The 18,388-nt window shown below is 37.1% G+C and overlaps 1 protein-coding gene across 1 annotated transcript in view; it reads left to right on the top strand.

Moving 5' to 3' along the window:
• Positions 1 to 18,388, top strand: part of sgsh (N-sulfoglucosamine sulfohydrolase (sulfamidase)) — a 68,641-nt gene that overhangs the window by 41,471 nt on the left and 8,782 nt on the right. The window contains exons 6-7 of the mRNA XM_039739208.1: positions 8,187 to 8,268; positions 8,746 to 8,949. Coding sequence (XP_039595142.1) covers positions 8,187 to 8,268; positions 8,746 to 8,949 — 286 coding nt within the window. The remainder of the gene's footprint in view (positions 1 to 8,186; positions 8,269 to 8,745; positions 8,950 to 18,388) is intronic.

Raw genomic sequence — 18,388 nt, 5'->3', positions numbered from 1 at the left:
ACAATTTTCACACTCAAAAAAATAAGCATATATATATAGATATGTATATCCCTCCACCAAACTAACAACGTGACAACACCATATATACAATAACAAAACCCTCCCTTGTCCCAGTAACATATAACAAACACAAAACATGAATAAAGATAAATGGATACGGAAATGCCAATGATCATGAATTTGAGTCTGAGTATAAAACTGTCCTAAATACGGATGACTGTTCGACAGATAAGTGATTTGTTTGAGTTTCCCGGAAAAATATGAAGCAACCTCACCGTGAATCCTCAGCGGATGGTGGACAATGAAGTTCAACCCTGGGGTCTCTGGCGATGATTGAATCGATGTAAGTCCGGCAGAATGAAAAACAAACAGGATCCCAAAATTCCCTCCTGATTGGTTATATAGCGATGAGCTGGCTGCACTTGATTAATTGTCCCTCCATCATCCGTCCCCTCTGTACTTATGGGGACGACATTCACTGACACACACATGATAGACAGCAGATGGGATGACGGAAACAAAACGCACTCAGTACAAACATTAAAAACGCTATTGCTATGTAGCCCCTTTACAAGTGTATCTTCTGGAATCGACGAGCTATCATGAATTGCATCACTTGCACATTTGCTCCCACATTCGCTCTCGACTAGAGACGATGCAGCAGACCTGGGTCCCTGGAAATATGTGCTTTCGCCTGTCTGTTTCTGGTCAGTCTCTGTAAGGCTGTACCTTGAGTTTGGACTTGGACTTGATGCCTGTCTAGACTTGGATGCCGCTTTGGATTTCCTTTCCGTTTCTTTCTGAGCCCCTTTCTTACCGCTCATTTTTATATATGCTTGCATATACTGTAATAGAACCTCCTTGATTTGGGTAAATACAGGATACCTTGGTATGATAAAAAAATAACAATAATTAACACCACTGCTAATGGAGTTCCACTTCAGGCATCCATCTCTCTTTATGGATGAGACCAACAACTGAGTCCAGTTTATTTTATGCAATCATTCAAGTTATCGGCCTTTGGCTTTCATAAGCCGAAGTTCAGGCATGAATCAGGGAGCAGAAAAAGAGAAAGAAACAGGTCTAGCTTTTAAAGGAGCATGAAAGTTAAGAATACCATAGAGTCCAGTGTTATAGTGTGAGACCAGTTCTTCAGAAGTGGATAAATTATGAATGTCCATAAGGGAAGCAGTACTAGAGGAATGAAAATCAAAGTTAATATTCTTAATATTACGGAAAGACATGAGATGGGGAAGCTTAGTGATGGAAAGAGCAAGTTTAACATTAAATGATCAGTTATGGGGAGTTCATCTGAAGTACAATCAAGGGGGGTAACTCCAGAGAAGCAGATCAAATCCAAGATTTGTCCTTTAGAGTGAGTGTGAACATTAGTATGCTGCTGGAACCCAAAACTCTAAAGGCAGGATGTAAAGTCTCTAGTAAGAAGGACATTGATATTACCCTTATATATATTAAAATCCCCGAGAAATATTATGTTTGATGAAACAGTAGATAGGTGTGTAAGAAAAACAGAAAAGTTATTGAAAAAGTCATTATTTGATTTAGGGGGCCGGTAAACAGCTGCAGTGATAGTAGAAGTAGGTCCAGTCAATTGACACACAATAGATTCAAAACAGCTGAAGGCAGGAACAGACAACGGCAGGACTTTCCACTTCTGCAAGACCTCCTTCCTGGCCAGAGCCACAGAGTGACAGATGTAAACAAACCCTGGGGGAGTGGATTCATTAAGTTGGGAAAAGTCATGAGGCTGTTGCCATGTCTCAGTTAGACAGAAAAAGTCAAACTTTCGATCAGTGAGGAGATCATGGATGAGATGCCCTTTGCTAATAATTGAGCGGATGTTCAACAAACTGAAGTTGACAATGGTGTTATCACATTTGGTAACAATGTTAGCTGACCAAGCTAGGCTGGCTAACACACTGTGGTCATTAATCCTGCCTATGTTACGTGGAGGACGTCGAGAGTTGGACCAGATGGAGTTTGCTATTTTCAAGATGTCAGCCTGGAGACTCTGGCAGGACCCATGGTGGATGTATCTCAGACAGAGGAGGAATACAATGTCCGTGTAGAGATACAGTGGAGTCGGCGGAGTACTGAAGCAGTCCCGTCGCAGGTTGGATAGCAAGTGACAGGAGGGACCAAACAAATATGAACCAAATAAATGTCCTACCAGTCCACATTGTAGGCAAGAACGCAGACACCTGGAGAACAGAACCAGATAAGTTTCAAAACAGGGTTAGGCTGAAACTAGTCCATACACAAACATACTGAAGTGTCAACAAAGTCACCAGTCAAGCTAAAAATCAGTCTAGCTATAAATGACTGAAAAATAATACTCGAAGAATAAGTCTACCAAATGAAAACAGTTGCTCAGTCCAATAGATCGTAAACTAATTGTAAAAAAAGTTACCGGTGCAGCAACCAGTCCCGCCGGCGTTCGCTTAACCGTAAGAAAAACCGGTAGTGTTCTAATGCGAACTGCATGAAAAGTCATTTTGTTTCAGTGAAACACCCTGTATAGAGTCATTACTCACATATTTATTTTGTTAGTCTGCCAAAATCTATTCAATGTGGGACATCAATCAATCAATCAACATTTATTTATATAGCACATATTCATACAAAAAAAATGTAGCTCAAAGTGCTTTACAAAATGAATAGAGAAATAGAAGACACAATAAAAGATAAACATAAGTCAACATTAATTAACATAGAATAAGAGTAAGGTCTGATGGCCAGGGTGGACAGAAAAACAAAAAACTCCAAAGGCTGGAGAAAAAAATAAAATCTGTAGGGGTTCCAGACCAAAACCCGCCCAGTCCCCTCTGGGCATTCTACCTAACATAAATCATCATATTTTCATGGAAGGACCTGATGATGATGGTCACGTAGACTTCTGGCTTTCAGTCCATCATTGTTGGAGCATCATGATGCTTTGAGTAGGTGGTGGTGGCGGTAGGCGCCACCACAAAGAAACCGGAAAAGAAACAGAAGAGAGTAGGGGTCAGTACGGATTTTAGAGCCACCATGAATAGTTATTATGAAGAATTGAACATACAGAGTATCAGTATTAAGTTAAAGTGAAGTTATAAAAGGCCATGTTAAAGTAATGTGTTTTCAGCAGTGTTTTAAAGTGCTCCACTGTATTTGCCTGGCGAATTCCTATTGGCAGGCTATTCCAGATTTTAGGTGCATAGCAGCAGAAGGCCGCCTCACCACTTCTTTTAAGTTTAGCTTTTGGAATTATAAGGAGACACTCATTTGAAGATCTAAGGTTACGATTTGGAATATAACGTGTCAGGCATTCCGATATATAAGATGGAGCGAGATTATTTAAGGCTTTATAAACCATAAGCAGTATTTTAAAGTCAATCCTGAATGACACAGGCAACCAGTGTAGTGACATCAAAACTGGAGAAATGTGTTCGGATTTTCTTTTCCCAGTTAGGATTCTAGCAGCTGCATTCTGCACTCGTTGCAAATGATTTATGTCTTTTTGGGTAGTCCTGAGAGGAGTGCGTTACAGTAATCTAGTCTACTGAAAACAAAAGCGTGAATTAATTTCTCAGCATCTTTCAATGATATAAGAGGTCTAACTTTAGCTATGTTTCTTAAATGAAAAATGCTGTCCTAGTGGTCTGATGAATATGCGATTTAAAATTCAGATTACAGTCAACGGTTACCCTAAATTTTTACTTCCGTCTTAACTTTTAATCCTAGGGCATTAAGTTTATTTCTGATAACCTCGCTGAATCCATTATTGCCAATTACCAAAATTTCAGTTTTCTCTTTATTTAGTTTGAGAAAATTACTATTCATCCATTCAGAAATACCAGTAAGACATTGTGTTAGTGTATCGAAAGAGTGGAGTCATCAGGTGCTATAGATAAGTACAGCTGTGTGTCATCAGCATAGCTGTGGTAGCTCACATTGTAACCTGAGATAATCTGACCTAACGGAAGCATATAGATTGAGAATAACAGCGGACCCAGGATAGAGCCTTGTGGAACACCATATCGGATATCATGTGTCTTTGAGATTTGATTACCACAACTCACAAAGAATTTTCTCCCTGCCAGGTAGGATTCAAACCAATTTAAGACACTGCCAGAGAGGCCCACCCATTGACTAAGGCGATTTCTAAGAATATTATGATCAATGGTGTCAAATGCAGCACTCAGATCTAAGAGGATGAGAACAGATAAATGGCCTCTGTCTGCATTTACCCATAAGTCATTTACTACTTTAACAAGTGCAGTTTCTGTACTGTGATTTGTTCTGAAGCCTGACTGAAAAGTATCAAGAATAGCATGTTTATTTAGGTGGTCATTTAACTGCATAATGACTGCCTTCTCTAAATTTTACTTAAGAAGGGCAGGTTAGAAATGGGTCTAAAATTTTCAAAGGCAGAGGGGTCAAGATTATGTTTCTTAAGAAGGGGTTTAACTACAGCAGTCTTAAGACAGTCTGGAAAGACCCCGTATCTAATGATGAATTTACTATGTCCAGAATATTGTCAATTAGAACGCCTGATATTTCTTTGAAAAACCTGGTTGGTATTGGGTCAAGGACGCAGGTGGAGGTTTCAGTTGAGAGATTATACTATGTAATTCAGGTAAATCTATCCTGGTGAAAGCATTTAATTTGTTTATAACGGAGTACCGGGCTTTGGAGGTTCTGCAGTGTTGGGAGATATACTATGTTATCTCTAATATCATTAATTTTTTGAGTGAAAAATACAGCAATGTTCTCACAGGTTTCACTGGAAGTATTCTGGGGGCATTCCTTTGTGTTCCCTGGGTTTTAACAGACGGTCAATTGTTGAAAATAAGACTCTGGGATTACTAGCATTGTTATTTATAATATTAGAGAAATAGCAGCCTCTCAAGACGGACAGTGTTATTGTATTCTGTTATTTTAACTTTTAATATTTCATAGTGGATAGTTAGTTTAGTTTTCCTCCATTTACGCTCAGCTCTACGACATGTTCTTTTAAATCAGACACTCTTTGGGTCTTCCATGGAATAACAGTACTAGAGGATTTTTTAACTGTCTTTTCAGGTGCAACTATGTCAACAGCAGTTCTTACTTTAGAGTTAAAGTTTTCCACTTTACTATTTACATTATCCTCGCTATTATAGCTGGCATTATAAACGGACTGATTGCTTAGAATAGTTGTAAGCTTTAAAGCTGCTGATGAGTCAAAGAAGCGTTTTTTAACAAAATGCTTCTCATGAGCGTTTTCTATCTTTATTTCTATATTAAATAGTAGAAGGAAATGGTCTGATAGACCGATATCAGTGACCTGCTTTATATCAACTTTAAGTCCTTTAGTAATCACTAAGTCTAACGTATGACCTGCTTTATGTGTAGGCTGATTTACGAGCTGCCTCAAATCAAAAGAGTCCAGGAGGTTCATGAATTCCTTTACATGGCAGTATATAAGCTGTCAGTCGGAAAACAGTCCTGGATGGACAGCCAGCCCTTCGCTAGTCACACATACATATTCACAAGGGGCCAATTTAAAGTTGCCAAGTTAACCGGAACTTATTGTGTGCTGGTTAGCTGGTACTTGCCCATGGTTATAAAAAAAATGAAACCCTACCAGCCCATCTGAAAATAAAATATTAAAAGTATTTGCTTGAATTCATGCAGTTAGTAATGAAATAAAACAACATTTAAACATTAATTTGATTAACATCTACTGAAATTTCAGAAATAATCTAAGTGGCCTAACATTCCTGCCTTAAAGGGTATGTCTTTACCATAGTGGTTTGGATGGGTGGCTATTACACAATTTCCTTTGGTGGTGCTTTAAAGTACTAGGGTGCTGTACCATGTTAGCCATTATGGATGTAGTGAGAAGTTAAGCAAAATTACACCTTTTATTGGCTAACTAAAAGATTACAATATGCAAGCTTTTGAGGCAGCTCAGGCCCCTTCCTCAGGCAAGATGTAATACAGAAACCAGAATTCCCTGTGCTTATATAGACACTAGGACAGTTACAGCATTGGAAAACCTTTAAGTGAGACATCTTAAATGTAAAAAGAACTCTCCAGGCTAAGATTCATTTAGCAAGAGAGGAGAATAATGTATAGTCAAGATCTTTTGATAACTGTCCAACAAAGTCGTTTCTGATGAGTTTTTCAATACAATGTGGATCTGTAGTCAGGCTGTCTGGGTCAGTCCGAGAGATGCAAACATTCCTTATATCTGGCCATAAAACTCTTGTCTCTATTTAAACCACGTTGTAATGTGGTACATTTCTGCATGACTTCCCATTTTTTACTCTCTTGCTGTGTTCTGATCTTGCCCATAAGCACTGTGACTTTAAAGTCCCTCTCACAGTGTCCATGGCTGTTGAAGTGAGCTGCTACAGGAACATCTCTGTTGCGATGTTTAACATGTAACCTGTGTGAGTTCATTCTTTGGCAAATTTTTTTGTCCAGTTTCTCCCACATAGAGTGCAGTGTTGGGACATTTCATACAGAGAATTAGGCAGACCACATTAGATGATCTGCAGGAAAATGATCCCTTTATGTGATGTTCTAGTCGGAAATGTGGTATAACCACACAATCTGTATCAGAAATGTAAGGACACGTTTTACATCTTTTCTGTAGATAGGGAAGTGTGACATTTTCTGTTGGTTCAGTTAGAGAGCGTCGGACAATTAGTTGCTGCAGGTTTGGTTATTGTCTCTATGCCAGGAGTGGTGGTTGCGTAAATGCATTTTTCAGCATTTCATCATTGTTTAGCATTGGCTGAAGTGTGCTGAAAGGACAGGGAGAGACCATCTTTCACAACTACATGCTCCCCCGATATGCTAGATGGCAGCATGCCTGGGCCATGATTCCCACATGGACACCCACTAGGCATGCAGTATCCTGTAATCCCGTGGGGCAGCCCTGTTGGGTTCCACAGTGGCTACCAGGGGAACTGCCTGGATTAGTAAGTATTATTACTGGAATACCGTCTAAGTACTTCAGAGGATGTAGTAACACAGTCTGTTCCAACTCTACTTTAAGACAGACAGCAGGATTTTAAGTAATCAACAGTGGTTGGAACACCTGTGCAAAGTGTGTGCTTCAACTTGCAAGGCTTAATTTACTTTAATTGCTCCAGAACATCTGTACGTTGTAACATATTAGTTGTTCCCTGAAGAAGGCCCATTTGTTATATTCTGATATTTCCCTTTTTCATGTTTTGCTCACCTAAACTTTAAATTTAAACCTCTGACAGTTTACTGCTTACCTTTTCATCATTTTAAGTCATTCATTGCATTTTAACTGCTTAAATCTGAAGAAAAAACTAGAAAACCTGAGGTGTTCTAAACCTTTTGGCCATTTGTGTGCGTTTGTGTGTGTTTGTCTGTGTATGCATGCAAGTTGGGGGCCCAATAGTACAACAGCTTCAAACACAGCCTAAAGGCTCGTTTATTCTTCACGCTCAGAACGCGTATGCACACACATCATGGCTGCCATGCGTTCCCAGTGTTCATTTGATGCGTCCTCTGAGCAGGTCCTCAGAAATTAACACGTGCGTGAGTTGCAGTACCAGCAAAAAGTCGGGGGGCACAATGTGATAAAAGTTGGAATGTGACGTCGGGGTCTCCAATTACTATCTACGTGTGACAGAAAGCCTCTATGTGGATCCTATGGGATCGATGTGCGAGCTTCGATGTTTGATGAATGGTTCACATACAGATGCATTTGTGGTGCTTTTATATTCAAGCCTCGCATATTCCCTATCGTAATGACATGATACATTTTAAAAGTCTCACATATCAACTTCTGTGCCATCTTTTTTTTTATGGGGCTTCCTCCTGACCTGACAGCAGCAGCAAACAGCAATAGATCACCACACAGAACACACCAAATGTATGATATTCCAACTCTCTATACATTTAGAATCCTTAGATTTATACTTGATATCACTTTCATGATGAAATGCATTAAAGTATGTATGTTACATTTTACAGATAAATTGTTAATTTTGTTTAAATAATGAATACTGTTAATAATTACACACATGGGGTGACACAGTCGAGTATTCCTTTTAATTTAATAGTTAATTCTAGCCCTGCATTTAATAAATTGAATACAAAAAAAATCATAAATCCTTTTAGTTTTACCAAGTATTTTTTGATGTTTAAAAATCTTACAGGTCCCATATTTTGTTCCTGATACCCCAGCTGCCAGAGATGACCTAGCTGCACAGTATACGACAGTAAGCAGACTTGATCAAGGTGAGCATTTTGTGCAAATTAAAAGCAGATGTGCCATACTTTTTAAGTTTTTTAGCGGATTTTTTAAAATTCTTACTCCTAATGTATTTTACTCAAATGTTAATTTCTATTTATTCATAAAACAGAAACAGAACCAGGTAAAATAGCAAATTAAAAAAACCCAGCCAAATCTTTTTATCCACCCACACAATAATGTAAGCTCAAGAATGGAAAAAATATATAGTAACTAAGACAAAAAATAGCAATTCTTTTAAAATAAACACTTTAGTGGTAAAGTGCCCCCATCTATACCTCCTGTAGTAGCTGAAAAATTTACAGTAACGCATATTTGAACATGCTCACTGGACATAAAACTTCCTGCCATCTTCACAGTTTTCGTTATTTGTTTTGTTTGCATATTTTTATGCATTGGGATGTAATTATATTAGAAAACAGTTTTTAAAATGAAAAAAAAAATTATTTGTTTTATGTTTGCAGGAATAGGCTTAGTTCTCAAAGAGCTGGCAGATGCTGGGTTTGAAAATGACACACTGGTTATCTACAGCTCTGACAATGGAATACCTTTTCCTAATGGGAGGACAAATTTGTACTGGTCTGGAACAGCAGAGCCAATGCTTATCTCTTCACCTGAGCATACACAACGTTGGGGACAAGTAAGCCAAAGCTTTGTCAGCTTATTAGGTATGCTTTTTATGTTTATCGCAATTTTTAACATTTTCATTTTGGGTGTAAAAGCATCTGTTTTTAAGCTAGGTGCTTTTATTGTAGTTATGAAAATAACCACTAGATGCTGCTGTAGGACAAATTGTTTACACATACACATTATAGAGGCCACCCTACAAACAGATGCATATACAAAAGTGTATTCATTTTTTTGATTGTTTTATATTTTAGAAATGCTGCACAGTCGTATTACATTTTTATGATTAAAGGCTTATTGTTTTGTATTTATTATGGTTGGGTGATATGCTTATTTAATTCTCCATACATTTCACATAAGGTTCAAAATTATCTTAATTTTAAGGAATTACTCAATATAATGTAAATATATAAAATAAAAAATGATTGTTTATTACCCTTCCATTGTATTTAAAAAGGAAGCAATAATTAAAACAGATTGTGTTTGTATAATTTTTACATTTTATTTTTAAAAGTGTAATAAAAAAAATGAAAAAAACTAAAGGTTAATTAACTTTTTAAAATGGGTAAAAAGGCAAACTACTTATGCAGGCTTTTAATTTCCTGTTAATAAAATAGGAGATTTTGTTCTCACCTGCAGTGTACATTTTCACTTCAATATTTTGCTCTTCTACAAGTATTAGATAGAAACTGAAGAAATTCTGCATTATGTTCTTGTACATAAAGCAGATTTTATTGACTGTAGTAACTACACACCAGTTATGTTTCTAGTAGTCCCAGAATTTTATTTAAAAGTTTGTCCAGATTTATACTTATTTACCAATTTATGGAAAAGGAATGCAACAAAAATAAATCAACAATTCCATCTTAATTTTTGGCTATGTAAGACCAAAAGCAAAACATCACCCCAACTGGAAATGGCTAATTAAACAGAAACACAGTAACCAATTTATTTTTATTATTTTATCTGGAGGATTGCAAGATCATCATCAGACTCACCACTCCCCCAACTGCAGATTAGAAAACATCTAAGTATTATATTAAAAATAGAGGACATATATGCAAACATTCTGACAGTAATAATTTGAAAAATAATTTATAATAACACACAAACACTAAACGTGGTACCAGAACAATGTAAAGATTCATGGGATGATAATAAATTAGAGTTTTATAAAGTGAACAGGTCTTTGAAAAACTAAATAATTTTGTCCCACTGTTTTCCTGCATAGTGATTTCTGTACTCCGTTGAATGATTTCAAATGAACACAACACACAATGAACAAAGAACATAAACCCCAAAAAAGAACAATAATGCCAATAGAAGATGTTGAAAGGTAATCTCACTGGGATTCAGTACAGGGCTAAAATCAGACACTGACTGTACCAAGTTATATTGTGTATGTGCGTAGACATCTGAAGCCCATTTTCACCAAAAAAAAAACTTCAAATGCAACTGAGTCAAGTATTTCTTTGTTAATTATTTCTGTTTAAAGTTCAGTAAAAAATGTGATTAACATGTTCTTATATATTGCAGAATTTAATTGCAATTTTTAAAACACAAAAAACAAAACTGCAGTATTGTTACTATCAGGAGCAATGTATCTGAACAAATATTGCAATATGGGGGTGGGGTCCCTGGTAGTTACCATCCCAAATAGCCAGTTGGTGAACCAACAGCTTTATCTCTGCTACTGCCTTTGGAGAGTCAAGGCTATTCCGTAGAGTATAGCCAGCCCTATCATCTAGTTAAGTCTGTTGGCATATCCAGTTCACATGGTGATTCACATTCTAATGGAACAACCTGAAATCAATAATTTAGAGGGATATCCAAATATATTATACATATTATGTTTGGAGCCCAGCTGTGGTAAATTCAGGAATTTCAATTGGGTAATTTGATATCCCTTGTGATTTCTAGTGTTGTAAATTAATATAGGAAATGAGATCAATAACTGCCATCGTCATGTCTGACATACCCACCAACTAGAAGTCATGTAAATGTCATGTTACATTACACTACTTTTCCAGCAATTTCCAGTTGTAGGCTTAATTTACATAATCATAGTGAAACGTAGTATAATCTGACATTGTCTGGTAATGAGATCAGTAAGCACAGTTGCCAAGTTTGACATTCCCTCCGGCTTGAGCAATGTGGCATCAGCTTCACTAACAACTGTGAAGCATATGCTTTCTCTACTGAGGAATAACTTAGAGTCTCTCTCCCTCTCCCATCATCTATACTTTCTGAGACGGCATAGCTAGGGAAACTAGGGAATGGGGAGGACATGGAGTTTAGGACAGGCCAGATTTAGATCTAAACATGGAAGAACAAACAATGGTGTAGAAATAAAAATGCATAGTAATGTAAATTCTAAGCAAACACGTAAATATAGAAAGATTAACACATTGAAAATAGCTTGCCTTAATGCTAGAAGTATCAAAAATAAGGTAAGTGAGTTGGAGTTGTATGTAGCAGAGCATAATTATATTATAGCAATAACGGAAACCTGGCTAAATAACAAAGATGGGGATGAGTGTAACATAGAGGGATACACATTTTTTAGGAAGGATAGACAGAACAGAAAAGGAGGTGGGGTTGCTGTTTATGCCAAACAGGGTTTAAATGTAAGTCATCTTCAGTTGGATGATGAGCCCCATCTTAGTGATGACATGTGGCTTTGCCTGGAAAATATTAGGGAAAGAGGTCTTATTTTAGGAGTGTGTTATAGACCACCCAATTCAGACAGTAATTTCAACACACATCTTTTTAGTAATATCAAAAAGGCAAGTTTACAGGGGATATTATAGTCATGGGGGACTTTAATTATCCAAATATTAACTGGGATAACCTTGCAGATGGAGGAGCACAAGAGCAGGAGTTTTTAGAAGTAATCAGCGATCTTTTTAACACAGCATGTTAAAGCACCAACACGGGTGAAGCCTGTCTGGATTTAGTATTCTGTAATAATCAGGATAGAATTGAGGGTGTAGAGGTGATTGAACCACTAGGGTCAAGTGACCATAATGTAATACAATTCTCAGTATTTTGTAAGAGTACAGATGCAAAGACTAAAATTGTTAAGTTGAACTTTGTAGGGCTAATTTTGAGCAGATGCGACAAAGTCTAAGTAGGATAGACTGGGATAAGCTTTTAAATGTGGAGACAGTCGAGGAGCAGTGGAACAGGTTTAAAAATGTTTTACATGTAATGCAGGACAGATACATACCTAAATTTGGAATTAATAGGAAACTAAAAAAACTCCACAATGGATTAATAAAGATTTAAAAAGAAGTTGCAAAGGAAAAACTGCTGTATAAGGCATATAAGACTAATGACTGCAAAGAGAATCGAAGCGTATGAGAACATGAGGGCAACCATTAAGAAGGATATCAGAGAGGCTAAAAGACAGTTGGAGAGGAATATAGCAGATAAGGCAAAGAAGACCCCAAGAGATTCTTTCAGTATTTTAGTAGTAAAAGAACAGTTAAGGAGGAGGTCAAGTTCATCAGGAATAGTAAAAGGGAATTAAAAGATACAGACAATGAAATAGCAGATGCCCTAAACTTACATTTTTCTGAGGTGTTTACAAGTGAGCAAGTGGATAACCTCCCAGAGGTAAACGGGACTACTAAGGAGGTACTGAGGGATTTGGAAATTGTAGAGGGAGAAGTGCTGCTCAGATTAAATAAGATGAAATCAAACAAATCACCAGGCCCAGATAATATTTATCCTTGTGTTCTTAAGGAGGCTAGTGAGTACATATATAAACCCTTGACACATATTTTTAGGAAGTCACTGTGCACTGGAGAGATTCCAAGGACTGGAAAATGGCAAATATCATCCCATTATATAAAAAGGGTGACAGGGCAGATCCAAGCAACTATAGGCCAGTAAGCTTAACATGCATCACAGGAAAATTAATGGAAGGAATTATTAAGGATAAGATTGAGCAACACATGGCAAGGACAGGAGTTATTCTGAACAGTCAGCATGGGTGTTTTACTAACATGTTGGAATTCTATGAGGTTGCAATAAAAGCATACGATCAAAGTGGAGCTTATGATATTATTTATCTGGACTTTCAGAAAGCATTTGATAAAGTGCCACATGAGAGGTTGGGCATCAAGTTAAAAGAAGTGGGTGTTCAGGGTGATGTTTCTAGATGGGTGCAGAATTGGCTCAGACACAGGAAGCAGAAGGTGATGGTGCGTGGAACCTCATCAGAACTGGCCGATGTTAAGAGTGGTGTTCCACAGGGGTCAGTGCTAGGGCCGCTGCTATTTTTAATATATATAAATGATTTAGATAGGAATATAAGTAACAAGCTGGTTAAGTTTGCAGATGATACCAAGATAGGTGGATTAGCAGATAATTTGGAATCCGTTATATCATTACAGAAGGACTTGGATAGCATACAGGCTTGGGCAGATTTGTGGCAGATGAAATTTAATGTCAGTAAATGTAAAGTATTACACATAGGAAGTAAAAATATTAGGTTTGAATACACAATGGGCGGTCGGAAAATCGAGAGTACACCTTATGAGAAGGATTTAGGAGTCATAGTGGACTTTAAGCTATCAACTTCCCAATAGTAGCCATTAAGAAGGCTAACAGAATGTTAGGTTATATAGCACGATCTGTGGAGTACAAGTCCAAGGAGGTTATGCTCAACCTTCATAATGCACTGGTGAGGCCTCATCTTGAGTACTGTGTGCAGTTTTGGTCTCCAGGCTACAAAAAGGACATAGCAGCTCTAGAAAATGTCCAGAGAAGAGCGACTAGGCTGATTCCAGGTCTACAGGGGTTGAATTATGAGGAAAGATTAAAAGAGCTGAGCCTTTACAGTTTAAGCAAAAGAAGATTAAGAGGTGACATGATTGAAGTGTTTAAAATTATAAAGGGAATTAGTGTAGTGGATCGAGACTTGTATTTTAAATTGAGTTCATCAAGAACACGGGGACACAGTTGGAAACTTGTTAAGGGTAAATTTCGCACAAACATTAGGAAGTTTTTCTTTACACAAAGAACGATAGACACTTGGAATAAGCTACCAAGTAGTGTGGTACACAGTAAGACGTTAGTGACTTTCAAAACTCGACTTGATGTTTTCTTGGAGGAAACAAGTGGATAGGACTGGCGAGCTTTGATGGGCTGAATTATTTTATTTAGTTATCCATTAACATAGGTAATGCCAGAGCATACACAAATGAAATGAGACAAAAAGTTGTTCACCTCCATAAATCAGACACTAGCTCTCTCTGTCTCCTCTCTGTCTCATATTTAATATGAATAGCTACATGTTTACAATCTCCATTTCTATTCAAACAGGTGAAGCCATTTTGACTCCACATACTGTACAGTAAGGTAGAATGAATTTAAAGGCAAAACTTTGTCTATGGATCAGAGTTGGCAGTTGCAGAAATTGATTGCATCCTGGTGTTGCCAAGCCTCTAAAACTACAATTTGATGACACTACCGTGCCTACAAGTTTACTAAATATTACTGCAATTTTTATTACAGCCATGTTCTTTAGTCATTTAAAACAAAAATGCATTTTTTTGCAACAAACATCAGAGGTTTGTTTTATGTAAAATGAGTTAAATTCATACAAAAAACAAATGACCACTATGAAGCATGTTGGTGGATCTGTATCCTTATGGCGTTTGTCTTCCAAAGGTTCTAGAAATCTTGCTAGGAGACATAATATCATGGACTCCATTAAATAGCTGGGTATTTTAGATCATATTGTGGCTGCCTATAACAGGAGATTGGGTTGTGATTTGATCTTCTGGAAGGACAATAAAGTAAAGCATAGTTTTAGGTCCATGCAAAAATGGTGCACTGACCACCAAATCAAATTTTTGTAAATTCTGACGTACACCCTATTGAAAACTTGTGAAGTAAGGTGAAGACAAGAGCGCACAGCTTACCCAGCTACCTGCTTCTTTACAAATTAGCTAGCAACTCTCCCAGATGTAGGTGTTCAGACAACAGGTCTCCACAAATCAAAATCATGCTGGACTGACGTTTTTTTTTTCATTTATTATACATCAGACCAACCCCACAAAGTATTTATTACAGATAGATACAACTTTATTTGTCCCCCAGGGGAAATGTGGCTTTTTACAGAAGCTCTTTAAATAAATAAATACATAAATAGGTAGATAATATGTATGTAAGTAAATAGATAAATGTTACATACTATAAAATGTTATTTTCTACAAACAGTGCATTACTTTTGAGTTACTGTTTCTTCTTTTCTATGAAGAACTGCACAGCCAGCATTTGTTATTAAAATACTAAAGCCAAGAACCTTCATGAAACTGACCAGAAACACGAACACATTTGATAATTTTCTTGTCTTTTATATACACCATATATTGTAGCAAACTTAGGTCGGGGCCTGAGACAGACAAGCTCTGCAGCTGGCTGAATTCTTTCTGAAGGGGCAGAATACCTAGAAATGCTGGCTATAAAAAGCAGCTCCCTGAGCAGCAGTGGGGGTACAGACTAGGGCTGAATGATTTGGAGAAAGTAGCTAATTGCAATTTTTCTGACAGATATTGTGATTGAGATTTGATTTGCAATATAATTTTTTAAAGTCAAGCTTCAGTTCAATATTCACTGTGTAATAGATTGAAAACATGATGGAGCATTACCATGTGAGGTATCATCAAAATATTAACTGCTTTATATTGTAATGCAAGGATGACGTATTTATTACATTCTTTAATTGACATAGAACAATCAAACAGAACAATTATCATAAAAGCTGTGACTTGTGACTCAGGAGCAGCATCTAAATATTGCACATTCTGTAATGAATAGCATGTTATGTAGTGATACACAGCATTTAAACTTGTATATTAACAAACCACAGAATAATTATCAAAAAAGTTACCACTAAATATAATAGAATACAGTCATATGAAAAAGTTTGGGAACTCTCTCAGCCTGCATAATAATTTACTCTACTTTCAACAAAAAGATAATAGTGGTATGTCTTATCATTTCCTAGGAACATCAGAGTACTGGGTTGTTTTCCGAACAAAGATTTTTAGTGAAGCAGTATATAGTTGTATGAAATTAAATCATAGTGTGAAAAACTGGCTGCGCAAAAATGTGAATGTATGTAACGGCTCAATACTGATTACTTGCAACACCAAATTGGTTGGATTAGCTCGTTAAGCCTTGAACTTCATAGACAGGTGTGTCCAATCATGAGAAAAGGTATTTAATGTGGTCAATTGTAAGTTGTGCTTCCCTTTGACTCTCCTCTGAAGAGTGACAGCATGGGATCCTCAAAGCAACTCTCAAAAGATCTGAAAACAAAGATTGTTGAGTATCATGGTTTAGAGGAAGGCTACAAAAAGCCAACTCAAAGGTTTAAACTGTCAGCTTCAACTGTAAGGAATGTAATCAGGAAATGGAAGGCCACAGGCTCAGTTGCTGTTAAACCTAGGTCTGGCAGGCCAAGAAAAATACAGGAGCGGCATATGCACTGGATTGTGAGAATGGTTACAGACAACCCACAGATCACCTCCAAAGATCTGCAAGAACATCTTGATGCAGATGGTGTATCTGTACATCATTCTGCAATTCAGCGCAATTTGCACAAAGAACATCTGTATGGCAGGGTGATGAAAAAGAAGCCCTTTCTGCACTCACACCACAAACCGAGTCGCTTGTTGTATGCAAATGCTCATTTAGAAAAGCCAGATTCATTTTGGAACAAAGTGCTTTGGACTGATGAGACAAAAATTGAGTAATTTGGTCATAACAAAAAATGCTTTGCATGGCGGAAGAAGAACACCGCATTCCAAGAAAAACACCTGCTACCTTCTGTCAAGTTTGGTGGAGGTTCCTTCGTGCTGTGGGGCTGTGTGGCTAGTTCAGGGACTGGGGCCCTTGTTAAAGTCAAGGGTCAGATGAACTCAACCCAATATCAACAAATTCTTCAGGATAATGTTCAAGCCAAGGTTATTATAGTTAACAAAAACTAAAATCAAAACTGAAACTATTATTAAAAAAACATTTTCGTAAACTGAAATAAAATAATTAATAAAACCAAAATGAAAAAGTAAAACTAAACGAAACTATTACAGTAGCTGGAAAGACAAACTGAAATAAAATCATCCATCCATCCATCATCCAACCCGCTATATCCTAACTAAAATAATTTTAGTTTTCATTTTTGAATGAATATTCTTGCTGTTAGTTTTTTTAACCCTTATAACTTTTAACTTTAACACTGAACATCATCCACCACGAGCTGCCCGCACATATTCATCCATTGAACAGCCGCTAGTGACGGAGGACGGGAGTTCACGCAGCATTTGCGGTGACAGAGCGAGCTGAATACTTGCATAAGATGTGTGGAATGGAAAGCGATTTACTCCCCGCCTTTCTTTGCTCTTGTTGTATATCAAAATGTAATTCAAACGCCTGAAATTGGAATGTGCTGGTCAACAAAAACTTTACCGTATGGACAGAAAAATCACGAGTGAGTAACATTTCAGTTTATTTCTCTGGTGCCTGCTTTTTGTTGACAGCAATTCACCTGCCACTTCGCACATGAAGTATAGAGGAAGTATAGTAATCATGAAAAAAATTCAACCTCGAGAGTTTGGTGAATCTCGACATTTTAGACCTCTTTGAGTCCGAAAATACAGTTTTTTGGAATTACATGTGTGTGTGTAAACGCGATAACTCAAAAACGCAACTACTGTAGATAGGTGGATGAAATTTGACATGTGGTTGTTACACTATAATTGTACACCTATATTAAGTTTTTGGCCAAATCCATCAACCGGAAGTGGTATTTTACCTGAACACATACTTGATTGTTTTATTCATGCAGCTGCAGAGTCTGATTTATTCAACTTTACTTTTATAATAATTGTTCAATATATTATTAATTTGATTTGATTTGTTGTTGGTAGTTCTTTAATGTACATAATATAATCATTGTCTTGCGGTTTACATCTCAAATATCCATCCCCATATCTGAGTACACGAGAAAGGCTAGGGGAGACCACTTCCCATTTTTGAAAATAAAACGGCACTGATCGAGAGACTGACTAGGTCAGCATACAAGATCAGCATATTGTTAATGACCAATCACTTTTGCTTTAAAAACGTCATTTCACAATGAAGCGGTACAAACTTTGTAAAATTACTGAGTTGGTAGTCTACTGAACTACAGGTAGGTAGGCAAAGAGAGTCTGCCAAGTCGGAGAGCACATATTTATAAAGCAAATGAGACAATGCAGAGGCTGTATGACACACCACCACATGTAGCTAAGCACAGAAAGAGATCAAAATATAAACTGGCCCCATATCAAGCTATGACTTGGTTAGGATAGTCCATGCCCAAGACATCTACAGTGATTGAACTCGGTACTTGTTATTCAGTCCGACTCTGTTTGGCACCTTCACTCATATCATTTGATAGCTGAATTCTTTTACTAATATGAG

The sequence above is a fragment of the Polypterus senegalus genome, chromosome 17, assembly GCF_016835505.1.
Source record: "Polypterus senegalus isolate Bchr_013 chromosome 17, ASM1683550v1, whole genome shotgun sequence".
Classification (NCBI taxonomy): Eukaryota; Metazoa; Chordata; class Cladistia; order Polypteriformes; family Polypteridae; genus Polypterus; species Polypterus senegalus.
Note: the sequence above shows the minus strand (reverse complement) of the source record. Positions and strands in the feature narration are given on the sequence as shown.